The sequence below is a fragment of the Aulonocara sp. 'chitande type north' Nkhata Bay genome, linkage group LG18 (assembly GCF_057382095.1).
Source record: "Aulonocara sp. 'chitande type north' Nkhata Bay isolate Kocher_YH1m ecotype deep benthic linkage group LG18, A_spYH_male_GT1.1, whole genome shotgun sequence".
Lineage (NCBI taxonomy): Eukaryota > Metazoa > Chordata > Actinopteri > Cichliformes > Cichlidae > Aulonocara > Aulonocara sp. 'chitande type north' Nkhata Bay.
This window is the reverse complement of record NC_141361.1, coordinates 34364172-34388447: the sequence shown is the minus strand read 5'-3', so window position 1 is coordinate 34388447 and position 24276 is coordinate 34364172. Positions and strand designations below refer to the sequence as shown.

The 24276-nt window shown below is 43.6% G+C and overlaps 1 protein-coding gene across 2 annotated transcripts in view; it reads right to left on the bottom strand.

Moving 5' to 3' along the window:
* Window positions 1-4769: 4769 nt before the first annotated feature.
* Window positions 4770-24276, bottom strand: part of LOC147309057 (formin-2-like) — a 65858-nt gene continuing 46351 nt past the window's right edge. The window contains exons 14-19 of one of the 2 annotated variants that reach the window (XM_086270953.1): window positions 23850-23970; window positions 23477-23569; window positions 20212-20263; window positions 9277-9426; window positions 9084-9165; window positions 4770-8641 (exon numbers count right to left, since the gene is read on the bottom strand). In XM_086270953.1, coding sequence (XP_086127079.1) covers window positions 8615-8641; window positions 9084-9165; window positions 9277-9426; window positions 20212-20263; window positions 23477-23569; window positions 23850-23970 — 525 coding nt within the window. In that variant the 3' untranslated portion in view covers window positions 4770-8614. Of the gene's footprint in view, window positions 8642-9083; window positions 9166-9276; window positions 9427-20211; window positions 20264-23476; window positions 23570-23849; window positions 23971-24276 lie in introns of those variants that run through there. The other variant, XR_015125958.1, reaches the window with a different exon arrangement.

Sequence of the window (24276 nt, the reverse complement as noted above, 5' to 3'; positions counted from 1 at the left end):
GCCATAATATTATCTCTAGATGCAGAAAAAGCATTTGACAGAGTTAATTGGAAATTTTTATTCGCAACTTTGCACAAATTTGGTTTTGGAAACTCTTTCATAAACTGGATAAGAATATTATACAATTCCCCAACGGCTCGTATCAGAACAAATGACCAGACATCCTCCAGCTTCTGTCTCCTGAGGGGCACCAGACAGGGATGCCCACTCTCCCCCTCACTTTTTGCAATTTTTATCGAACCTCTAGCAGCAGCATTTAGACAGGCTACAACAATTAAAGGCATAAAATGTAAGAACATAGAACATAAAATCAGTCTCTATGCGGATGATGTGTTGCTTTTTCTGCAAAACACACAAACCAACCTCTCTGAGGTAATTACTTTAATAAACTGGTTTTCAAGAGTTTCAGATTATTCAATTAACTGGCCAAAATCTACAGTTCTCCCCATTAACTGCTCCTTCCATAATTCTTCCTCTGCCCCACTGCAATCCGGAAATATTAAATATTTAGGTATTAATATCTCTCCTAAGCTTTCAGACTTAACTAAACTAAACCACATCCCACTTCTAAAGAAAGTAGAAGGCGATCTGACTAGATGGAAATCTTTACCCATATCACTCATGGGAAGGGTCGCCACTATAAAAATGATGATCTTGCCAAAAATAAATTACTTATTTTTGATGATCCCTAACAAACCATCACAAGATTGGTTCAGATCTCTGGATTCATATATTTCCAAATTCCTTTGGAAAGATAAACCCCCGCGTATTAGCTTAAAAACGCTACAAAGAACCAAGGATAGAGGAGGATTAGATCTGCCTAATTTTCACCAATACTTCTTAGCCAACAGGCTTCAGTTCATCTCAGAATGGTTAAAACATACCTTCTTAGTTGAGCCCTGGCTAGATGTTGAACAGGCACTATGCAAGGATCTAGAGATTTCAGACCTACCATTTATTAGCTCAAACATCAAAAGACATGAATGCTTTAAAAGTATCAACATCAGCTTTTCTCTAACAGCATGGTGGGAGTTTCTAAAAATAACGGAGTCTTCATTAATCCCATGCAAACGTACACCTATCTGGAATAACCCTGACATATTACAAAACAATAATATGATTAATTTCCCAGAATGGAGTTGTAAAGGAATTAAATACTTAGAACATATATTAGAGGGAACAGAATTTATTCCATTTGACAGACTAGTTGAACAATATGGGATCAACAAGACAAGGTTTTTAGAATATCAACAAATTAAATCCATAGTAAAAAAGAAATTTAACCTCAGTCAAGTTGAATTACAAACACCACTAAGTGCGGCACATTTTCTTACTCTTAAATCCCCCAAATTATTATCTAAAATATACAGAACACTTTCTAAATTAGATGAATCAATATCCCTTCCTACTGCAAAGTGGGAAGCAGATTTATCAGTCAACCTAGACCAAAACTTCTGGTCTCAGATTTGCTTAAAAACTTTTAAATTAATTAAAAATCCCAGTCTGCAATTAATACAATACAAAATACTTCATAGAGTGCACTATACAGGTCATCGGATGTTCAAGATGGGCTTTACATCTTCCAACAACTGCTCACACTGTCAAGGCAATACACCAGACAATTACATCCACGCTCTTTGGTTCTGTCCACCAGTGCAAAAGTTTTGGCGCGAGATATGTGAAGACTTATCAAAATGTCTGAAATGTAACATTCCAACCTCCCCCTTAGTGTGTTTGTTGGGCAGCTTAGATAATGTCACTTCAGAAAAGAATATAGCCCATATGATCTTCACTGCCCTATGCATAGCCAAGAAAACAGTCCTCATGAACTGGAAAAATAAAAATAATCTTAATTCTAACCAATATAGAAATTATCTATTAGATTACATTAGTCTTGACACAGCCTCTGCCACCACATTAGATCAATTGCTCTGGGCCCCTTTTATCAGCTCCATCACCTAGTGGGGGTGGGGGGTCATAGTTTGGTCCCGCCTTCACTGTTGTGATTGGTGAGGGGGTAGGGACAGGCTTAGGGCGTCGGGGGGTTCCCCGGAGGCATCTTCCTTGGGGGGCTCAACCCGGGGTAGCGGTCACGTCCGGTTGAGGGCTCTGTTGGCTCTCAGGTGACTGTTTCCTCGCGGCTGCGTGCAGCGGGGCTAGGGGAGGGTCTGTGCTGACGGACGTGGGTTACTGACCTGGCAACCTGGCTGCCCCTGGGTGGGTCCGGGATGGGCGTGAGGTTTTGGGGGCGCTCCGTCTCTGGGCTGGGGCCCGGGCCGGGCCTCGGGGGCTCGGGTCCTGGTTGGTGTGTTGCCGGGGTTGTGGGCGGGTGGGTGCATGGGGGCCCGGCCCTGGAGCAGGGTGCCGCCAGTGCATCGAGCCGCCTGGGGGTCTCTTCAACTGGTGGGGGGGATGGTCACATCTTGCAGGAGCTTTCTTCTCTCAGGAACTCTCTGCAGGAGGGGGAGATACAGGAGAGGTGGAGGAAGATCTCAGCCTGGGCGTTTACCGTCTTATGTAGTCTGGAAGATGTGTGGTTGGTGGGGTGGGTGCAGTTTTCGCTGTGGTGGGGTTGGGTGGACTGTCCAGGGCTCTGTGGAGCCGGGGGGCGCTACTGCACTGGGCCCCGGTCTGATGGGCCTGGGCCCCCCTTCCCTGGCGGGTCGCGGAGGGTGGGAGTGCCTACTGGGGTCAGCGGGGGAGCTGGCCCCAGGGAGGGGTTACCTGCCCCTCCCTTCCTTCCCTCCCCATCTCCAGCTGCCTCCCTCTTCCCGCTCCTCCACAACCACCCACACATGCAGGGCCTTGGAGTAGGGGTATGTCACCAGGGTGCAGAGGAGGCTACCCCCCCCCCCCCCCCCTGTCCCCTTCTGGCTGCCTCTGCCTCAATTTTATCCCACAACTTAGACATTTACATTATTCACACTCTCATTACACATACATATAGGATCTTGGGGGTGGGCACAATCACGGAGTCCAAATCACCATCAGGGTGTATACCTCACCCCTGACGTCGTTGCCCACCTCTCAATTTTAAATACACTTAGTCATTGAGGGTTAGCAGGAGGGACTATGCGCTTACCTGCTGCTCCTTGGCAGGTAGCTCCATGCCCTCCTGGGTTTTAATTGCACCTTAGAACACATATGCATCAACACTACAATGAGCGGGTGGAGGGAGGTTTGGAGTCTTCTCCCACCCCCATTCTCTGCGGCCTGCTGGAGCGGGAGGGCTAGTAGGAGGAGTTGGCCGTCCGACTGCGGTCTGGGGTGTGGGGCCTCCCTGCTGCTGCGGAGTCGGGGTGGTCTGCCTCTCCCCACCGCAGGGAAAAGGGTAACACCACCTGGGTCTGGGTGCAATTCCCCCCTCCAGGGGCAAGGGTACCTAGACCCGGTTTGTAGAGTACGCTTGGGGAGTGTGATTGTGTGTACAGCGTCTCTTTATGTCTGTCTCCACGTTGGTTGAGTGTGGAGTAAGTGCATATGAGAGCATGAGGGTGGGAATGGATGTTTGTGTCTGTGTGTGTCTGTATTTCTGTGTCTATATGTCAGGTTGGGTATCAGACGCCACCTCTCTGGGGACACCTCAGGCCCTCCAAGGTTTGGAGGCCTATCTCCACCCACCACCACTTCCCCTGCCGGTGGCGGACTCCCTCAGGTGTCGGTGTGTTGGTGGTTCTTTGTGTCTGGGGGTGGGCGTCCGGGTGCACACCGGCTCACTCCTTGGCGGCCGCTTGTCGGGGCCTGGGGCCTGGGGCTCGCTCGGGCCCCTTTGGAGGTGGGGTGCCCCCGGCCTCTCCGCCTAGGGCTCGGTCACTCAGGCGCAGCTGGGGGCCGGCGGAGCTCACGGGCGCGTCACTGCAACTCCCCCTGACTTCTGCTCCGCGGCTGCTGGGCGAGCCCTCATCTGGGACTCTCCTCAGCTCTTACTGGAACAGTGGCGCGGCTGCCCCTCTGTTGGTCTTCCTTGGTCTCTTGTGTTCTGGGGGCCTCTGGATGTCTGGAGTTTTGATCTCCTCCATACCCGCTTCACACCCTGGAGGACGGGGCTGTGGCCCCCCCACACTCCCTAGCAGATCATTACATGGAGAAACCTTTGGAATGCAAGCATGCTGATCCACACAGGTATGCACACATGGGTATTCACAGACGCGGACTAAAGCTTTCTTGGCTGCTGCCTCAAAGCACACTGTGCGCTGTCTATCTTGCGTGCTGCACAATATCGTTTATTACTTAGTAAATACTGATATCTATGACTAGCTAGTTTATTGTGATGGTGCTTTGTTTTCTCTATTATTATGTTGCTCTTTGTTGTTTGCTGTCTCCTTTGTTTGTTTTTGTTTGTTTGTTTTGTTTTTTTTTTCTCCATACAGGTGACCCAGGAGTTTTTTTTTTTTCTCTCTCTTCCCCCCCCTTCTCACCGTCTCTTCTCCCCTTTGGTTTTCTTTCTTTCTCTCCCCCTCTCTCTCTCATTCATTCCCCCTGTCCTATTTATTAAAAAAAAAAAAAAAAAAAAAAAAATGACAAAGGATGAACTGAAGCTCTGCCATCACGTAATGTCGTATACTGCTGTTTCTGATGTCATTTAGAAAAAAAAAAAAAAAAAAAAAAAAAAAAAAAAGAAAGTAAGTTAGGTGAGCAACGCAAGTCAGGCTCTAACTGACAGCACAAGGTATCTGGCTTGACAATGAACAACAGGAAAGGGCAAAATTCAAACTGGGTGAACAGCAGTGTCCACCTGGATGGGATGGAAGTTGAGCCTTGGATTGATCTCAGATATTCCAAGTTCTTTTATTTTTCCACATCAAAAACAGTTGCTTGACCCCCCTGCACGCAGTGTTTCCACTCCTCCAATGTTTCAAGCCACTCACAGTTCCCACATCATACTTTGTGCTAGATCAGCCTGATGCTGGAACAGCACTGCCCCAAACTAGATTGCAATTGTAAACATCATGCTGATGCTCATATTATTTCTTTAACATTTTATTACTTTACATTAATTCTGCAACACCTGCAAAATGCTGCCTGTCAGATTTGGCATACCAGCTGTACAAATGTATGCTGACTTGGATTTTCTGCTAAAAGACAGTCTGAATGGTGTTGAGGATGCAGAATCACAAAGTGAGAGGTTTATTGAGGCAAGATGATTTAATTTACAAGGATGTGTCTATGGCTGTATTTCTGTTGATTTTAAAAGATGGCAAGTTACAGTCAGAATCTACACATTAAAGCCCAGTATAGCCATGAGTATCTTCTAATGCAATTATCAGTGCCAGTCTTCAGCACAGGCAAGCTGGTTGGCTCTGTGTAATCTCTGGAAATGGTTTACACTCTCACTCACAGTTACAAGAAAACCAAACCTACAGTAAACAGCAATCATAGTGATATCATCTGATAGTTACAAAGAGTTCTGTCCCAGTAAATACATAAGAGAAGAAATGAAATATCCAGATGCATATGGGTGTTTTACAAAGACCGATCATGAGTTTTTCTTTGCAGGCTTACATTTTCCTGAAATGTTTTTTGTGAACCAAACATAATGCCATACAGTGTTTGCAGATCAGTATTCTCTCTTTCTTTTTCCTAAACCACAAAAAAAGAATGTTCACAAAAATAAAACTGAAGTTGTCAGATGAGAGAACTCTGAATGCTGGACTGTTTAAGGTCTTGATTTTGATATTATTTTTGACTCCAGTGTTTAATACTTTCAATAGCAGAGTCCATGACTTGAGTCAATACATTTAAAATACCAAAATTGGAGTTCATTAGAATGGGATGCAGAAGTTGGACTGATAAGGGTCACAAGTCATTGTCAAAAGGTCCTTAGTCAATGAGACTCCTGTAGACACAGGATTTTGTCTTATTCAGGTAACCTGGGGGGTTAACCCTATGTGTTCTGTGTTACAAAGGTGGTTGATTTCTTACTGGGGTACCTCACTATGGTAACCTAACCTTATCCGGAGCAGGTTAGGTTCCAGATTGGATAGCAACAAGTATGAAACTACTATTGACCAATCAAGTGTCCAAAAGACAGCAGCACCATTCATAGAGCATGTACCTGTGGAACTCTGTGCACAGAGAACAGAAGGGTTTAAAATTTTAAACTAGTGTCTAAAAATAATATCTAAAATAGTGTCTGTTATTGGGCTGGGTTTTTTTGTATTTATTCTTTAATCGCTCTCAGACCATTAATCGTGACTGGGACTAGAGCCGAAAGAATAAAAACTAAAACTGCCCCATGCCAATTTGGAAATAAATGTTATTGGAATACTTGACTATAACCCATCAGATTCTCCTGTGTCTTAATGATAAAGTTGTGATATTGATAAGTGTAACTCACACAACTGGCATTGTTGCCAGTTTTCTTCCTGCCTTCAAACAGGCTAAACTTTATAAATAAAGTAACTCTTTTCAAGGCTTTCTGATCGAAACGTTTAAAGCACGCACACACATTCACACAGTGCTTTTAATACTAAATTGCCACCTACAAAGTTTCCAATTTCCTCACCACCATCCTGGCTCCCCTCCTGTGGAACACCCCCCTTTCATATTGAAAACTACTGACTTCATCCACTAGATTCAAAAACTTACACTGGATCATAGTGTTCTTTGGTGTGGTCTCATTTTCATCACTTACATACCTATAACCCAGGCAGTGGAGACTGTCTGAAGAAGACTACAGCAAGACAGCTCGTTACAAAACAGAACCAGCTTCACTGAAGGCCTGTTTGGATGAACTCTCCTTTCCAGTACCCTAGCATAGACCTTACCAGGAAGACTAAGGAGTGTGATCCCCCTGCAGTTGGAGCACACCTTCTGGTACCCCTTCTTAAAGATGGGAAGCACCTCTTCAGTTTGCCAATCCACAAGCACCGACCCAGCTCTCCATCTGATGTTGCAGAGGCATATCAACCAAGACAGCCCTACAACATCCAGAGCCTTTAATAACTCAGGGCACACCTTATGCTGCGTTATCTAACTTACCACACGGTGGTGATCAGTCCAGCTCAGTTCTGCTTTTCACCCGAGTGTCCAGAACATACGGCACATGATCAACCCTAGTTATCTCTTGAGAGATAACTACCACTAGGGTTTAAATACCTGGGACTCGGGAGTAAGGGTACTCCCATCGCTGCACGCCATTTGGGTCCCTGTAAAAGCATTTCATGAGCTCATTGCCAGCAATGAGTCAGATTCATTTCCAGTGGGTGTTAAACTCCACAGGGACTGCCCCTGTAGCCAGTTGGTGGAAGGCTTCCACTTTGGTGGCCTAAGAATTTTATTTCTGCTTTTTGCAGACATTGTTGTTCTTTTGGTTTCATCAGGTAGTGGCCTCGTTCGTACTGGAGTGTTTCACAGCTGTGTGATGCGATGGGAACTAGAATCGGCATCTCCAAAATCTGAGGCGATGGTTGTCAGTGAGAAAAGGGTGAACTTGTCACTGACCCTCTGCGGGTGAGTGACAAGTTGCTGCTCCAAGTGAAGGAGTTTAGGTAGTGAGGAGAGCAGACTGGTGCTGCAGCTGCAGTGATGCAGATGCTGTACTAGTCCATCGTGGTGAAAAGAGAGCTGAGCATAAACATGATGCTATGATTTAGCAATCAGTCTACTTCCCTATCCTTACCTATGGTCACAGATACGAGCGACAGAAATGAGCTTTCTCTGAAGGGTGGCTGGCCTCTCTCTTAGAGATAAGAGGGTAAGGACATGAAGAGGGGCTCAGAGTAGAGCTGCTGCTACTCCACATTGAAATGAGCCGGTTGAGTGGGTTCGGACATCTGATGAGCATGTCTCCTAGAGCTCTACTAAGTAAGGTTTTCCAGTCAGGATGTCCTCAGGCAGACCTAGGAGTTTACATCTCTCTGCTGGCCTAGGATTGCCTCAGTGTTATCCCGGATAAGATGGAGGAAGTGGCTGGCAAGAGGAACGTCTAGGCGTCTCCATTCAGGCTGCTGCCTCCGCGACCCAGCCCCAGAGAAGCAGAATGGATGGATATTTGAACAAAAAATTGTTCTATTGGTTCACAGTCATTATGGATTACTGCTTGGAGTATAAAAACAAGAACCCAATTTTTTAACTGAAAATTAGATAAAGTCTGCAACAACAGTACTTTCCATAGTAAATCCAATACCATCATGTCACTAGTGCTTAATTTCCATCACATCTTACTGGCCTCATTTGCTCTTAATAAAGGTCAGTGTCGTTAGGAATAATTGCTTATTGTTTTTAATTATTTTTCAAATACTTATTTAGGAAACTTGATGGTGTTAATGATTATGAGTGTATTACATTATCAGTTAAACCTGGGCTCCATAGACAAGGGATGCTGATGATTACTGTAAATATTTTGCACCTGATGGCCCTGAAGGAGCATCTTTTCATGATTCTGTTGAATCCAATAGTCATCTAAAGCAACAGGCAGACAGAGCAGGCAAATGTGACCAAACATAAAAATAACGATGAGAAAAAAAGTCCAGAGATCGCTTGTCTGCACATATTGTAGGTCATTCTCATTTATTCTGTCGCTTAATTCTCTTGTCGGTCATCTTCATACTTTTGTGGTTGATTCACTGCTGGTGTCCAAAGTCATGAAAACAAGCGTGCCAAGCCCACTATGTCAAATTTTCATGCCAAGCTTGGCTTTCTGTAGAAAGACAGAGAGAGAGATTAACTGAGTATTATTCATCCATCCAGTTCCATAGGAAACACTTTGCAGGGTTCCTGTGTTACTGCATTGACAAAAAATAAATAAATACAGAAATACAAATAAATAAAAAAATTTATAATATACAACTTTACATCAAAAAGCTTAATATAAGCCAAAATCATTTGGGTCTTAAAACTAAATTTGAAAAGGAGTCCCTCAGACAGACTTATGCAGATTCAATGATGTGGAGTAAAGATAGGAAGAGCTGCCAGTTTTTCCCAGTGGATACTCCCAGCACAAAGACAAAAATCCTTATGAGATGTATTTAGTGTATTAATGAAGAAAAAAAAATGTTATACATTTTAAAACTTTAGTTTGTTAGCTAAAGAGAACAAACTTTTGATTAAAGAGAATAAAGAAGAGCTTAACGTCAACGTACAATTCCCGATGATTGTTTAGGTTTGACACTGTAGGATGCCTTCTCTTTGGCCTGTCGGAAACTCTCTTCTGCTGCTTTTAACCTGCAAAACATACAATGTTAATGCAGTTACACAGTGCATATTCAACAGCTAAGTTTAATGACACGATGCAAGACAGAAAGCTGAAGAGAATGGATAAAGAAACAACTGTACCTCTCTTTGAGAATGGTTTTGTTCTCCTTCTTCCACTGGTCCTTGAAGTCAGAGGAGAACTCATGCCAAATGGAGAAGAACGTGTTAGGTGAAACCTCTTTCTCTCCTGCTTTGGCCTTCACTGAGAAAAACACTGTAAGTTCCAGGAACCTGAAAATACACCAGTTGTCACCTTAATATATATCTGACACAAAATTTGTTCTGTGTGAGTGGTTTCAGGACTGTTTTACTAATAAACTTTGTTCATGTTTCTATGAGTTTATCAGAATTGCTTTATAATGTAGCTAGTAATTCCATTTTTGTTATCAATGCCAGTAATAAGAAAGAAGAACAATAACAAAAGCAATCCAGTGCGGAGATGCATTAATTGAAATGTAACAGCATTTTATGTTCAAAATGTAATGGATATTAATCTGATGTTTACATTTTTCACAGAGTTGAAACCACTAACGTCAGTGACTATGAGAGAGGCTGAAAAAAAGAAATGCAGTGTTCATGCTCTGATACTTTTTTCTTTATATACTATACTGACGTCTACTATACGTCATCATGCTAAGCATTGAAAAGCATTCATTACAAGTGAGATATTTCAGTTGACGGTTATAGCCTGTAACTCATGAAAATAAAGAATACAGCATTTCAAATATAAAAAAAGAAATGTCCAACTTCTTGCTACTGGTAGCATGAGGCACCCGTAGCAAGAATACCTGGACCCTACAGACGCTGCACAGGTAGTTTAATTCATCCACGATGGCATATTATTAAGTGCCATTCCGGAAGATTTGCCATGCATTACTTACTCAAAATTTAACTCTACTGGTTTATTATCATAGTCTCCTGCATTTTTGAGTTTCTGCCAGAGTGAAGTGTCTTCATGGTGGCCAAAAGACTTTTCCCGTTTTTGACAGTTATCACTAACTCTCCTGCACTCTGATTACAATGCTTCCTGGAGGAAGCATCACTGTTGGTGCAGGCGACACAGCGTTACGCTGGTGAGGCTGAAGGCCTGTCTGGTGCACCTTTCTATGGCATCTTAAAAACAAAAAGTAAGGCGCTATCTCCATCAGTGTCTCCATTCTCCAGCTCTGAACTGAGCTTATTTGAGCTGGGTCACTCTCACCTTGTGTTATGTGCTGAGATCTGTTGACCACATAAATGTAATAAGGACTTTTTAAATGACTTTTCTAAATTATTGGTTGAAGTCATGCCTAAATATAATCAAGTCTTTAATATTGGTGATTTTAATGTACATATTTGCTGTCCTGACAAACCAATGGTTAAAGGACTTTTTAAGCCTAATTGGCCCTTAATTTTATACAGTTGGTGTCTGGACTAACACATGGTTTAGTGCGCATGCGCCAACCAGCGTGCAGCCTGTTACAGTCGCTCCTGCTTTTCTCTTAGTTTAGCTTTTTTTTTCTTACGTATTCTTTTTTTTTCTGACTTGTATTTTCCTCCGTTTTCTATCTCTTACTCAATCATGTGGATTGAGAGAGTTTTTGTTCTTCTGGTGGCCGTGGAACTGTTACTCTTATCAAGGAACGGGACCGCGGCACATCTCCTACACGCACGGACTGTTTACTCCAGAGATCAGCTGATCGCCCTGATGCCGGCCGGCTCGCTGGCCAGGCCCGCAGAAGTGCCCGCAGAAGTACCAGCTGAAATTTGGAGGAAAACACATCGGGGATGCAGAGGTCAAGGACAGAAGAGAAGAAAAAAGGTGACGGTGAGACAGCGGAGGCTCGAAGCGAGGAGGAGGTTTAAACCGTGTCTGCCGTCTATCGTGATGGGAAATGTGCGATCGTTGGCAAGTAAAATCGACGAGCTCTCAGCACTGGTACGGAGTCAGAGGGAATACCGAGAGTGTAGCCTGATGTGTTTCACCGAATCATGGCTGCACCAGGTCATTCCCGATGAGAATGCTTCCGTGGAAGGCTTCCACACTGTTCGGGCGGACAGGGACAGCATCGCTAGCGGTAAGCGTAAAGGAGGTGGGCTTGCTGTTTTAGTTAACAACCGGTGGTGTAACCCTGCCAACATAACAATCAAAGAAAGGATTTGTTGCCCGGACACTGAACTGTGTGCTGTTGGACTCAGGCCGTATTATTTACCCAGGGAATTCTCTCACGTCATCTTGGTGGCTGTTTATGTTCCCCCCTCTGCTAACCCCACAGCTGCATGTGACACTATCCACTCTGCCATAGCTCGGCTACAGACTCAGCACCCGAGTGCCTTTATTGTGATCTCGGGTGACTTCAACCATGTATCACTGGACAATACACTACCAACATTCAAACAATATGTGGACTGTCCCACCAGGGGAGAGAAAACTTTAGACTTACTGTATGCTAACGTCAAGGATGCATACAGCTCCTCCTCCCTCCCCCCACTTGGTAGGTCAGATCATAACCTGATTCACCTCACCCCCCGCTATGTGCCAATTGTGAGGAGGGAACCTGTGACCACCAGGACTGTTAGGAGGTGGTCAGAGGAGGCCTTAGCAGAACTACAGGGCTGTTTCGAGGTGACCGACTGGGAAACACTCTGTGAGCCTCACGCCGAGGACATCAATGAGCTTACTGAGTGTATCACAGACTACATAACTTTCTGCACCAACTCCATTGTTCCAGCTCAGACTGTTCATTGTTACCCAAATAACAAGCCGTGGGTGACTAAGGACATCAAAGCCCTCCTCAACAACAAGAAGAGGGCTTTCAGAGGGGGCAACAAAGAGGAGGTGAGGAAGATCCAGGTGTTACTAAAGGACAAGATCAGAGAGGCTAAGGACAATTACAGGAGGAAGCTGGAGTGGAAACTCCAGCAGAACAGCATGAGAGAGGTGTGGAGGGGCATGAAGACCATCACTGGATTCAGGCCAACCAACAGCAGGGGAGCTGAGGGAGGTGAGAACAGAGCCGACGAGTTGAATCTGTTTTTCAATAGATTCGACACCACAGTGTCTGCTCCCACCCCCACAACCTCACCTGTAGTCAGCCTGGAATCCAGAACCACACCACTGTGCCAGCCTCTCTCTTCACATGTTACCTCCTGTGAGATTCCTGACACCCCTCCCCCACCCATCACCTTCACTCAATACCAGGTTGAGATGCAAATGAGGAGACTTCACTCAGGCAAGTCTGCTGGACCAGACGGAGTGAGTCCCCTTGTCCTCAAGGCCTGTGCCCCCCAGCTGTGTGGAGTCTTTCATAAACTGTTTATGCTGAGTCTGAGTCTGCAGAGGGTCCCGGTGATGTGGAAGACATCATGCCTCGTCCCTGTACCAAAGACGCCACGTCCCAGTGGCCCCCAGGATTACAGGCCCGTGGCACTGACCTCCCACATCATGAAGACCCTGGAAAGGCTCATCCTGGACCAGCTGCGACCCATAGTAAGACCACATCTGGATCCCCTTCAGTTCGCTTATCAGCCTCGTCTCGGAACAGAGGACGCCATCATCTACCTGCTCAATCGTGTCTACACCCATCTGGACCAGCCGGCGAGCACTGTGAGGGTCATGTTTTTTGACTTTTCCAGTGCTTTCAACACCATCAGGCCGACCCTCCTGGGTGATAAGTTAGCAGCGATGCAGGTGGATGCTTCTCTGGTGTCCTGGATTGTTGATTACCTGACAGGAAGACCACAATATGTACGTCTCCCACAGTGTGTGTCTGACAAGGTGATTAGCAACACAGGGGCACCACAGGGGACTGTCCTCTCCCCCTTCCTCTTCACCCTCTACACCACAGACTTCAGCCACTGCACAGAGACCTGCCATCTTCAGAAGTTTTCTGATGACTCTGTGGTGGTTGGATGCATCAGCAGGGATGATGAGACAGAGTACCGGGCTGTGGTCGACTCCTTTGTCACGTGGTGTGAGCAGAATCATCTGCAGCTCAACGTGGCAAAGACCAAGGAACTGATCGTGGACTTCAGGAAGACCAGGAAACACTTGACCCCTGTTTCAATCCAGGGGGTCAGTGTTGACATTGTGGAGGACTATAAATACCTTGGAGTACACATTGACAATAAACTGGACTGGGCTAAAAACACCACAGCACTTTACAGGAAGGGCCAGAGTCGTCTCTATTTTTTGAGGCGACTGAGGTCCTTCAACATCTGCCAGAAAATGCTGAGGATTTTCTATGAGTCTGTGGTGGCCAGTGCGATCCTCTATGCTGTTGCATGCTGGGGGAGCAGGCTGAGGGTCGCAGATGCCAACAGACTTAATAAACTGATCCGTAAGGCCAGCAATGTTGTGGGGATGGAGCTGGACTCCCTCAAGGTGGTGTCGGAGAGGCGGATGCTGTCCAAGATAAAGACAATGTTGGATAACACCTCCCACCCACTCCATGACATGTTGGTCAGTCACAGGAGCTCGTTCAGTGAGAGACTGAGATTACCGAAAAGCACCACTGAACGACACAGGAAATCATTCCTGCCTGTGGCCATCTCCCTGTACAACGCATCCACTTAACACACTGTTTGCTGCTACAACTACACATGTTTCTTTTCCAAATATTTATTTATAAGTGACTTATGTATGTATGTATGTATATATATGTATATATTGTACTATTCTTAGTTAGCGTATTGTCTGTCTTGTCTTAATGTTGGTTTAAAATGGAGCACTGTAACAAAAAATAATTTCCCCCAGGGATCAATAAAGTATTCTGATTCTGATTCTGATTTGTCTGTTTCAGACTTAACCATCTGTGATAAAGTGTTTTCAGATCATAAGCCTGTCTTATTTGACATTGCCTTGCCCTGTTAAACCTGTTAAACCTCACACCCCTGCGTGGCACTGTCATATTATTGAACTGCGCATTTCTCTGCTTATTTCAATCTGAAATCTGGGATTCCCGAGTCTGTGTCTTCAGATACAGAGACGCTCTGCTCCTAGTTTCATTCACCCTGCCAAATTGTATTAGATACTGTGGCTCCATTAAAAACCAGGCACCCTGAAACCAAATCTGAGCCCTGGATAATTGACACAACTTGTGCTGTCAGATGTGAATCCCGAAAAGCTGAAAGACAGCTGAAAAAGGGCACACTGCAGGTGTTGTTCAAATATTAAAGAATTGTTGGCTTAGTTTGGTTCAGAAAATGTTACTGGTTGGGCTACCTGTACTCAGGAGCTGTTCCTAAACCTTTTAAGCATGCAACAGTGAAACCACTGATCAAAAAACCTGGCCTGGACAGTTGGATACTGAATTATTTAACTTTAGGCCTATTAGTAATATTTCCTTTTCTTTCAGAAATTCTGTTTACAGTCAATTGAAGGTGTTTTTTAATTAAAACAATGTATTTTTTAATCTGGTCTCTAGCACAGAATCTGCACTGCTGAGGGTATTTAATGACATACTCCTGGCTATATAGATTCAGGAAACTATATGATGCTAGTTCTCCTAGACCAGGGGTCGGCAACCTTTCTGATGGCGAGTGCCATTTAAAATTTCCTCAGAAGTCAGTGTGCCATATGATTGCATTAGCAATAAATTTAATAACGCTCTATATGAACAGTTACACAATATATAGAACAACTTTCTAGAATTATATTTGTTTGCAGATGTTGGCAGCTATCAGCGTTATCAGCTATTTTGTTATGTTATGGAGAAAAAGACACTTTTTCTCCATAACAAGAACTCATAACAGCAAATGAACTGTACAACGGAAAATACAAATGCTATTTATGGTCTCCTCACAACAATAATAAGAAAAATAAACTGGGCCAATATGGCATGTTTGTTAATACAGAGACACACATGTTAATGTGATCTTTGGTCTCCCACTCAGAGACACAGGTCTGCGAGTGTCCAGCATTCAGAGGCTACCTGAGGACACTCATGTGAGAGGAAATCTGTTCACACAGATATGTAGAGCCAAATACTGTCAATAAGGCCTCTGCAATGTTCTGAAGACAGTTAAACTTGTCAGGTAGTGATGTCCAGCAGGTGAACATGCAGCTCCATGAACACTCAGAGCTGTGGATTCCAGCTGCTTCGATGGCATTAACTCAGCCAGTTAATGTGAGACAAATCTAGCTGCTCATTAAAGATTTCTGGTTTGATCAGAAAATAAAACATTGGTCCATACACCTGAAAGTCCCAAAGACGCCTTGTGTCTCGAGTCTACGGATGTATCCGTGTATTTCCGTGGTGCTGATGCTGAGCTGAGTGGACAGCTTCTGAAGCTTTTGAAGTGTCGGAATGTGGAAAGCTAACAACGACCCTCTCACCAGTAGGCTAAGTTATTTTTAGCCAATTACAAGTTGAATCTGGTAGTTGGGGTTGTTAGCTAAGATACTGTCATTAAGAAGAGGAACAACCAATGTGTGTAATGTGAGCTGATTTGCAATGTGCACCGCTGGCGCGGCCATTTATTTTTTGATGCACCTTCTCAGATTATTTCACTGCGTGTCGTGCCCAGGGCTGGACTGGGACACAAAAAACCAGCCCGGGCATTTTCACTAAAGACCGGCCCACCAGGTATTAAAGCCATAAAGCCTTTGAATGAAAACAAATGCTGTTGTGACAGTGTTGTTGGTATATGTATGATTTCTATACATTTTATGTCAGATAAAAACTTTGGTTGTAAGCTTCAGATAATTATTTAATAACAGCCAGACATTTTAAATGAGAATAAGAAAGTATTTCTTTGTGCCCCTCTTTCCCTGCCCCACCTGGCCCCCCTGGCAGAACTTTGCTAGATCCGCCCCTGCACAGTTACCAGCCGTCAGCTACATAGAAAAGGATCCTGGTGTTATTTGTCTCTCAGAAACAGTTCATAACTTCCCTCCAACTTATTCATGTCACCTAAAAGGTAAACCTGTTTCTAGTGATGTGACGTTCTGTATCGAGGCTGCGAAGCTTGTGTTGAGAAATTGAGGGGGCGTTTCCGCGATGCGCGTATCGAGGCTTGCTTCATTTATGGGAGGAGCTGAAAATGATGACGCTTTGCACTGGGGTGAACCAATTGGATGAAAAGCTTCAGTGCTTCATGAAGCTTCATCTGCCCATCACTACCTGTTTCTCCATCACCTGTTCAGCTCTGATGATTCAGTAACCAAACCGACATCATGACCAGCAGCTTTACAGCTGTGGCTCCAGCAAACATCAGCTGATACTAGAAACTAATATTAAATAAATTCTAACAACAGCTGATCAAGCTTAAACATGCTGCTGTTGTTTAGCGCAACATCTGGCGCAAAGTGGGCGATAAACAAACAAGAGAGAAAAGCCGATCAGCTGACCTTTGATCAGTTTCATGATTAAAGTAGCAACAGGAGAGGGAGAGAATGAGAGGAGAAGAGGCCGCTGTGCAGCAGAATAGCTCCACCTTTGTGTCTTTTTCCATCCTAGCTGAAGTCCGGGACAAACTGCGTCCCTTCTCAGCTCAACACAAAACGCGTAATAATTTCTCTGAATGCGGGACGATTCTGTCTTTTTACAGGACGGTAGGCAACTCTACTAACTAACCTTATGAATAAAATAACGTTCACTATCAGTAACACCGTAGCACCCACCCAGCTGTATAGAAACTGCTAGCAATAACATATAACATGCTAGCTAGTACGCAGTACGAGTTATTGTAACTGACTGTAAAAAGTCAGCACAACGAAAATAAACTCCACCTAAACTTGGTTTATATCTGACCCAGATAGACTGCAGGTCAGAACTTCTTACCTGAAGTTCAGTTCACCTGACAGTCAGACCGACGGCTGCCTCGGGTCTCTGCTCCTCCTGCCTCCCCTCTCCCTGATCCACCTGCCAGCCAGCATCTGGCCAATCCACCACCTTTCGTTGTTTAAACCGTTACAAAAAAAAAGAAAGAAAATTATCGGGCCACCAAGCAAATGCCCGGTATGCCCGATGGCTAGTCCAGCTATGGTCGTGCCATCAGTTAACCCTGCCTAGGGTTGCCGACCCCTGTCCTAGACTTATTTTAATATCTCCTTTAGAGCACTGTGAGGGCATTTGTGGCACTGCTCTGGAATGGTTCAGATCCTACACGTATCAGAAAACTTTATAGGTTGGGCTACATGATTTCAGATCTTCCTCTGCTCCTTTTCCTTCCATGGAGCTTGATACTTGCGCCTCTAGTATCGTATTTGTATCTGCTGCCCCTTGGTTTTATTTTTAGAAAGCACAAAATTGTTTTCCATGGTTATGGAGATGTTATACAGGTTTACGTACCCCTAACACAAAACCATGCCTACTCAATGAAAACTTTAGTTTTAGCCTTGAGGAGTTAAAAGTGTGGATGGCTCTAAACTTCCTAAATTTTAATAAAAATAAGACAGAAGTTGTTGTGTCAGGTCCAGAAAAGCCCGTCAGCGTCTCTTCTTCCTCAGAAGACTTAGAGACTTCCATCTGCCACTGAAGGCGCTCAAGAACTTTTACTCCTGCACCATCGAGAGCGTCCTGACGGCAAACATCTGCACCTGGTTTAGGAACAGCACCAAGCAGGACAGACGAGATCTGCAAAGGGTGGTGCGCTCAGCAGAACGCATCATTCAATCAGAGCTCTCTGACCTGCTGTCCATCTACACCAAGCGGTGCAAGTCCAAAGCTAGGAAGATTATGATGGACCTCTCCCATCCCAACAATGGACTCTTCTCACTGTTGAGGTCTGGGAAGCGCTTCCGCTCCCTTAAAGCCAAAACAGAGAGAATGAGGAGGAGCTTCTTCCCCCAGGCTAGTCGGGCCCTGAACCAGGTGTAGGACTGGACTCTCCCACACATCACCACACGCACCACCACACATTTCCTATGATTTATAATCCTTATAATCTCTTTCTGCTATTTGCACATTTTTTACTGTAAATTTCTAAGTTAATGTGTAAATTTTGTAGTAAACTGTAAATTGTAAATACTGTAAAACCTTTTTCTGTCATTTAATGGTCGGGCATTGTACAGCTACAAGCATTTCACCCCCATGTCATACTGTGTATGGTTGTGTGTGTGTGACAAATAAAATTTGAATTTGAATTTGGTGTCACTGGTGGGTCTTTTCCTGTAGACACAGGCTGCTAGCACAGTATGTAAAGCTTACTGTTACAAACTTGGGTTTTAGGATGGACAGTGATTTTAGATTGAGCAGTCAGATCAGTGCAGGGTTAGCTTCTTTTAGCTGAGACAGCTGGCTAAAACAAAACAAAACAAAAAACATGCTGTTAAAAGATCTCTTTGAAACACTCCCCTTCCCAATCACTGAGATCAGCTGACCAACTGCTCTTAGATGTGCGAAGGACATAGTGGTGGTTCAGAGACAATGCTGTTGCTGTAGTGGCTCCCAAATTGGGGAATTCATTGCTGTTTCACATTAGACAGGCCTCTCTAAGACCCACCTCTTCTGCTTGTCATTGGACGCAGTGTGAGATTTGTTGATTTTATTTATTTATTAAATTAAATTATTTTTTTGACTGTTTTTATTCATTTTAATTAGATCTTGCATTTGTCAATGCTCTTATTTTGTGTTGTAATTTTAATTCTAGTCATTATTTTATATGTACTTATTTTATTTATTTCAATTTTATTTTTTATTGCTATGTTCCACACAATGGTCACTGGTTGCTGTTTTTAAAGTGCTTTATAAATAAAGTTGACTTGGCTTGGCAGGTCAACCGCTGGCACCAGGTGATGTTAGCACATGAGAGCGGTTGCCCCCCTGAGCACACATGACAGATGTGAAAGGGTTTGAAGAGACCATGGAGAACATTATGCTTCCTGTGACATCATTCAGCTGACCGGTTTGGTGGTGGGTCAGTGATAGTCTGGGGAGGCATATTTATGGACAGACGCACAGACCTCTACAGGCCAGGCAGTGGCTTGCACCTGTCTTGGAGCTTTCTTCTCATTAGGAACACGCCCCAACATTGTGAGGCATGCATACAAGCACGTGAGGGGGCATACATCTTGCTGCATCATTTTTTCACTTTTATTTTCAGGATGTCTTTGAATTCCACGTGGAGGCCACATGAAGTTTGTAGGGATCTACTCTGCAGAAAGTTGGCAGAGCTATGAGTCTATGTGTCTCAGCATCTGCTGATCCTGCTCTGTGATTTTACATGGCCTGTCACTTTGTTGCTGAATTGTTATTCCCAGTCCCTTTACTATGTTACAATACCACTAACATCTGCTACTGAAATATTTAATAGTGAGGATATTTCATGAGTGGACCTGTTGACAGGTGGCATTTTATCACTGTACCATTATGGATTTCACAGTTCCTGAGAGCAAGCCATTCTTGATTTTATGTACCTGTGGCCATGGAAGCTGATTGGGACACCTGAATTAAATGATTTCGATGAATGAGTGAATACTTTTGGCAATACAGTGTATATAGTGTTTATGCTATTTGAATAATAAACTTCTGGCACTCAAAATGAAATATTAAAATAATTACTGATGAATCATAATCAAAATTTAAAAAGGCCTGAAATATATGACACTTCATGTCTAATGAATAAAGATTATGAAAGGAACTGTAGGGTAGGGTAAGGAGGAGAAGGCAAAGGGAAAGGGATGGCCTACAAATTCTATCCAAGTTTTCAATTTGTAGGCTTTCTCAGGTGATTTGACATATTTTACTCCTAACCAATAGCTTTTCCTATATGTAAACAGTGAGTACAAAGTGCCAAATGCAGTAATTAAAAAAGGATTCAAACCAGGTTATCTTTGTTTACAAACCTATAACTTGTGTCATTAATGCCTCTTTAGGATAGAAATGCACACTTTATATGTGAAATGTAGTCTAAAAAACATTGCTGACTTGCGTCTGTTACACAGCGGTGGGGATAACTGGTTGGTACAAACCAGTCAAAATGTAATGGTATTGGAGTTCTGTGCAATGTTTTAATGTTTTTCTGAAATTAGATGATATATGTTAAAGAGACAGTACTGTCACAAATATAACAAATAAAGAAGGTCGCTCTTACAGTTTATGAGTGCTGCTGAGTTGAGAATCCAGCATCTCCAGTTCACTTTTAGCTAAGAAAGGAGGAACAATACATGAAGTCAATATGTGTGTAAATCATGAGACAGTGATTGGATTTGCTATCATGAATGTCCATTTATTACAGTAGAAAATTATATGCTCTGTCCTCAAGTGTACTCATACTATAGACACTTTCAATTTCAATTCAATTCAGTTTTATTTATATAGCACCAAATCACAACAACGGTTGCCTAAAGGTGCTTTATATTTTAAGTTAAAGACTCTACTTGGTGAAGTGGGATGGATAAACTCCCTTTTAACAGGAAGACACCTCCAGCTGAACCAGGCTCAGGTAGGGGCAGCCATCTGCCTCAACCAGTTGGGGTGATGGGAGCAAGACAGGATAAAAGACACACTGCGTAACAGAGCCAAAGATTGATAACAACAACTAATGATTAAGTGCAGAGTGGTGTGTAACCACACAGTGAATGAAAAACTAGTCAGTGCATTGTGGGATGCCCCCATCAGCCTAAGCCTAAGGGTCACCTTAGGCTTAGGCTGATGCTTTAATCTTAAAGGGTTGTTTAAAATTAAAGCATTAATTGATGGTAGGACTTCTTTCTCCAAAAACACAAGAAATCATACTTATAGCACAAGAAAATTACTGAAAACACATTAGAAAGGGTGATTTGAGGCATCTTATCCCACTCACTAGATACACTCACCATGCAGTTTGTTAGGTACATCTGTTCAGTTGCTCATTCGTGCAAACAAATCAGTGAATCACATGGTATATAGACACAATCAAGATTACCTTTTTAAGTTAAAAAGTTAAAAAACAGGAAATTAAGGCAACAAATCACATGAACTCACCAAAGTTGGACAATAGTTGATTGGAAAAATGCTGCCTGGTCTGATAAGTCAATTTTCATTTCAATTTTATTCATGTACAATAACAATCAGTTCCATCTATCCATCTTCTTCTGCTTATCTGGGGCCACTTTGCAGAAGCAGCATCCTAAGCAAAGAAGCCCAGACCTCCCTCTCCCCAGTCACCTCCTCTAAATTGTCCGGGGGAACACCAAGGCCTTCTCATGCCTGCCGAGAGATATAATCCCTTCAGCGTGTCCTGGGTCTGCCCCAGGGCCTCCTCCTGGTGGTACACGTCTGGAAAACCTTACCCAAGAGGTGCCCAGGAGGCATCCTTGTCAAATGCCCGAACCACCCTACCACCCGCCTAATTACATTTGGCCCGCGAAGCCATACAAAATTACCATTAGAGCTGCCCTGCCAGTATTATACAGTGCATGTACTGCTAATACTACAATTCCCAGAATGCTCTGTTGGTGTTTTGGCACGTCAGTCATGACAGGACCCATTAGCACCCTCTCCTCTGTTAACCATAGTCATAGCAACCATGCAAATACTGCCATGCTACCTATCCCAAAATGGCAAAAAGAAAGGCAGAAAACAGGAGCTTTCTGGACAGGTGGGAGAAAATGATGAAAATTGGATAAATGATAAAATGATAAAATTTAATTCAGAAGGCTGCAAATACAAATTTAATTAAGAAATTAATTCCACTGATGTGTTATTTAATTGGAATTTTGATTTTGCATGTGTGCAATATTAAATTATATATACGTTTATATAAGTTATATATATTGTTTAGTATTAAGCTTTGCTTGTTCCATATTCAGTTTTTCAGCAAAACTTGTTTGAGTCCATAAGAAAAGATTCCTTGTTATATTTGGAGGAAGAGTTTTTTTTCAATGAATATTAATGTTAGCCTGCGACTTTGATCCAGTTTTGAATTTTGGCCCACTGTGTATTTAAGTTTGACACCCCTGCTTTAAAGGAAGCCCATTTCTGCCGCTTGTATCCATGATTTCATTCTTTTGGTCACTACCCACAGCTCGTGACCGTAGGTGAGGGTAGGGGCATAAATCGACTGGTGAATCAATAGCTTCACTTTTACACTCAGCTCTCTCTTCACCATGATGGACCAGTACAGTGTCCACATCACTGCAGCACCAAATCCACCAATCCGTCTAAGAAATTTAAGCTCCTCCACTTGGGACAGGAACTTGTCCCTCACCCAGAGTGGGCGCTCCACCCTTTTCCAGCTGAGGACCATGACCTCAGATTTGGAGGGGTTGATTCTCATTCCAACTGCTTCACACTCAGCTACGAACGGTTCCAGTGCGAGCTGGAGGCCATCACCCAATGAAGCCAACAGAACCACATCATCTGCAAAAAGCAGAGAAGACATTCTGAGTGAAAGCCTTCCTCCACTTGGCTACACCTAGAAATTCTGTCCATGAAAATTACAAACAGAATCAGTGACAAAGGGCAGCCCTGCTGGAGTCCATCACCCACTGGAAACGAGTCAGAATTATTTCCAGCTATGCAGAGCAAGCTTCTGCAATGGTTGTATAATGATTGAACGCCTTGTAGCAATGGGCCAGACAACCCATACCTCCCACAGGAACCACCTCCCACAGCACACGGTCGAATGCCTTCTCCAAAGTACACAAAAAAACAAACTCCCATGCACCGTCAAGTATTCTCGAGAGGATAAAGAGCTGATCCAGTGTTGCATAACCAAGATGAAAACTACATTGTACCTCTTGTATCCGAGGTTCCACCAACAGACAGACTCTTCTTCCTGGCATAGACTTTCCCAGGGAGGCTGAGGAGTGTGATGCCCCACTCCCTCTGGTCCATCTTCTTAAAGATGGGCACCACCACAAGGGAGGTTACCACAACAACAGGCACCAACCACCTTTGGCTTTGGCAATGGAGATGCTGAACATGGTCCATTTGGACCATGTTCTGAGGGAGACTGTCCCCAGTCTCCCTCCCACGGACTCCTAGAAGGCTGGGTACTCTAAACCGTTGTTTAGCGCATAAGCTCAGATGACAGTCAGGACCCCTTCCCCGACCCTCGCACAGGGAACAAACCCTCTCGTCCACCGGAAGAAACCCCAAAGTACAGGCAGCAAGCCGAGGGGATACTTGCTTTACGTGTGCTTATGCTTTATGTTGTACTGTAAAGACACTACAATACCATACTTTCAGACTGTACTACCATCCAATATAGCACCTGCTTGACAGGAACACAATATTTACACCACGGATGTGCAACCTGCAAATCTACAGCAACTGCATGGTGATATCATGTCAATAAGTGTATGTATGCATGTATGCATCTATGTATGTATGTGTGTATGTATGTATGTATGTATGGGGGTTACATAATTTACCTTGTTTGAGGAAATCATCCATCTTTTCTTTGAAAGGTTCCAAGTTCTCCTCATCTGAAATCTTACACACTTTTTCTACTTCTGATATGCATGCTGAGAAAATGAAAACAGTCAACCATTGAATGAACCATTTCAGCTTTATCAATATATTTCATGCACGCATGGAAGTATGAATCATGTTAAACCACTATAATGCCCCCAAATGGTTTTAGTTTGATTTTTAAATGGACTCAAAAACTTGCAAATCATCATTTTCACCTTTGAATGATGAGAGGTAGTCAGGTAATGGGTATTGGTCAGTTTCCAGGAAATGAATGCTTATACAGTAAATGTATGTCCTTTAATCTGATTGAAATGCAGCTACATGTGTTACCTCTCAGATCCTTCCTGAGTCGTGCCAGATCTTTCTGAAAATCTTCAAATTTCAGCTGCGAAGCCTGAAACAGGTCATGGGGCTCAGGGAGAGGATACACACATGTCTCCCTGCCAGCATCCTGGAAATGGACAAACCAATTAGGGCACAATACAATTGTTCAAATGAATCATAGATATCCTACTGTTGGAATAACCATCCCCAGCATGCTAGATGTTAGCAATGCAATGATAGATAGATAGATAGATAGATAGATAGATAGATAGATAGATAGATAGATAGATAGATAGATAGATAGATAGATAGATAGATAGATAGATAGATAGAGAGAGAGAGAGAGAGAGAGAGAGAGAGAGAAATTCCCCTGCGGGCAATCTATCCTTCAAGCTTGCCAGGACGCCAGGTCAAGGGGGAGATATCATCACCC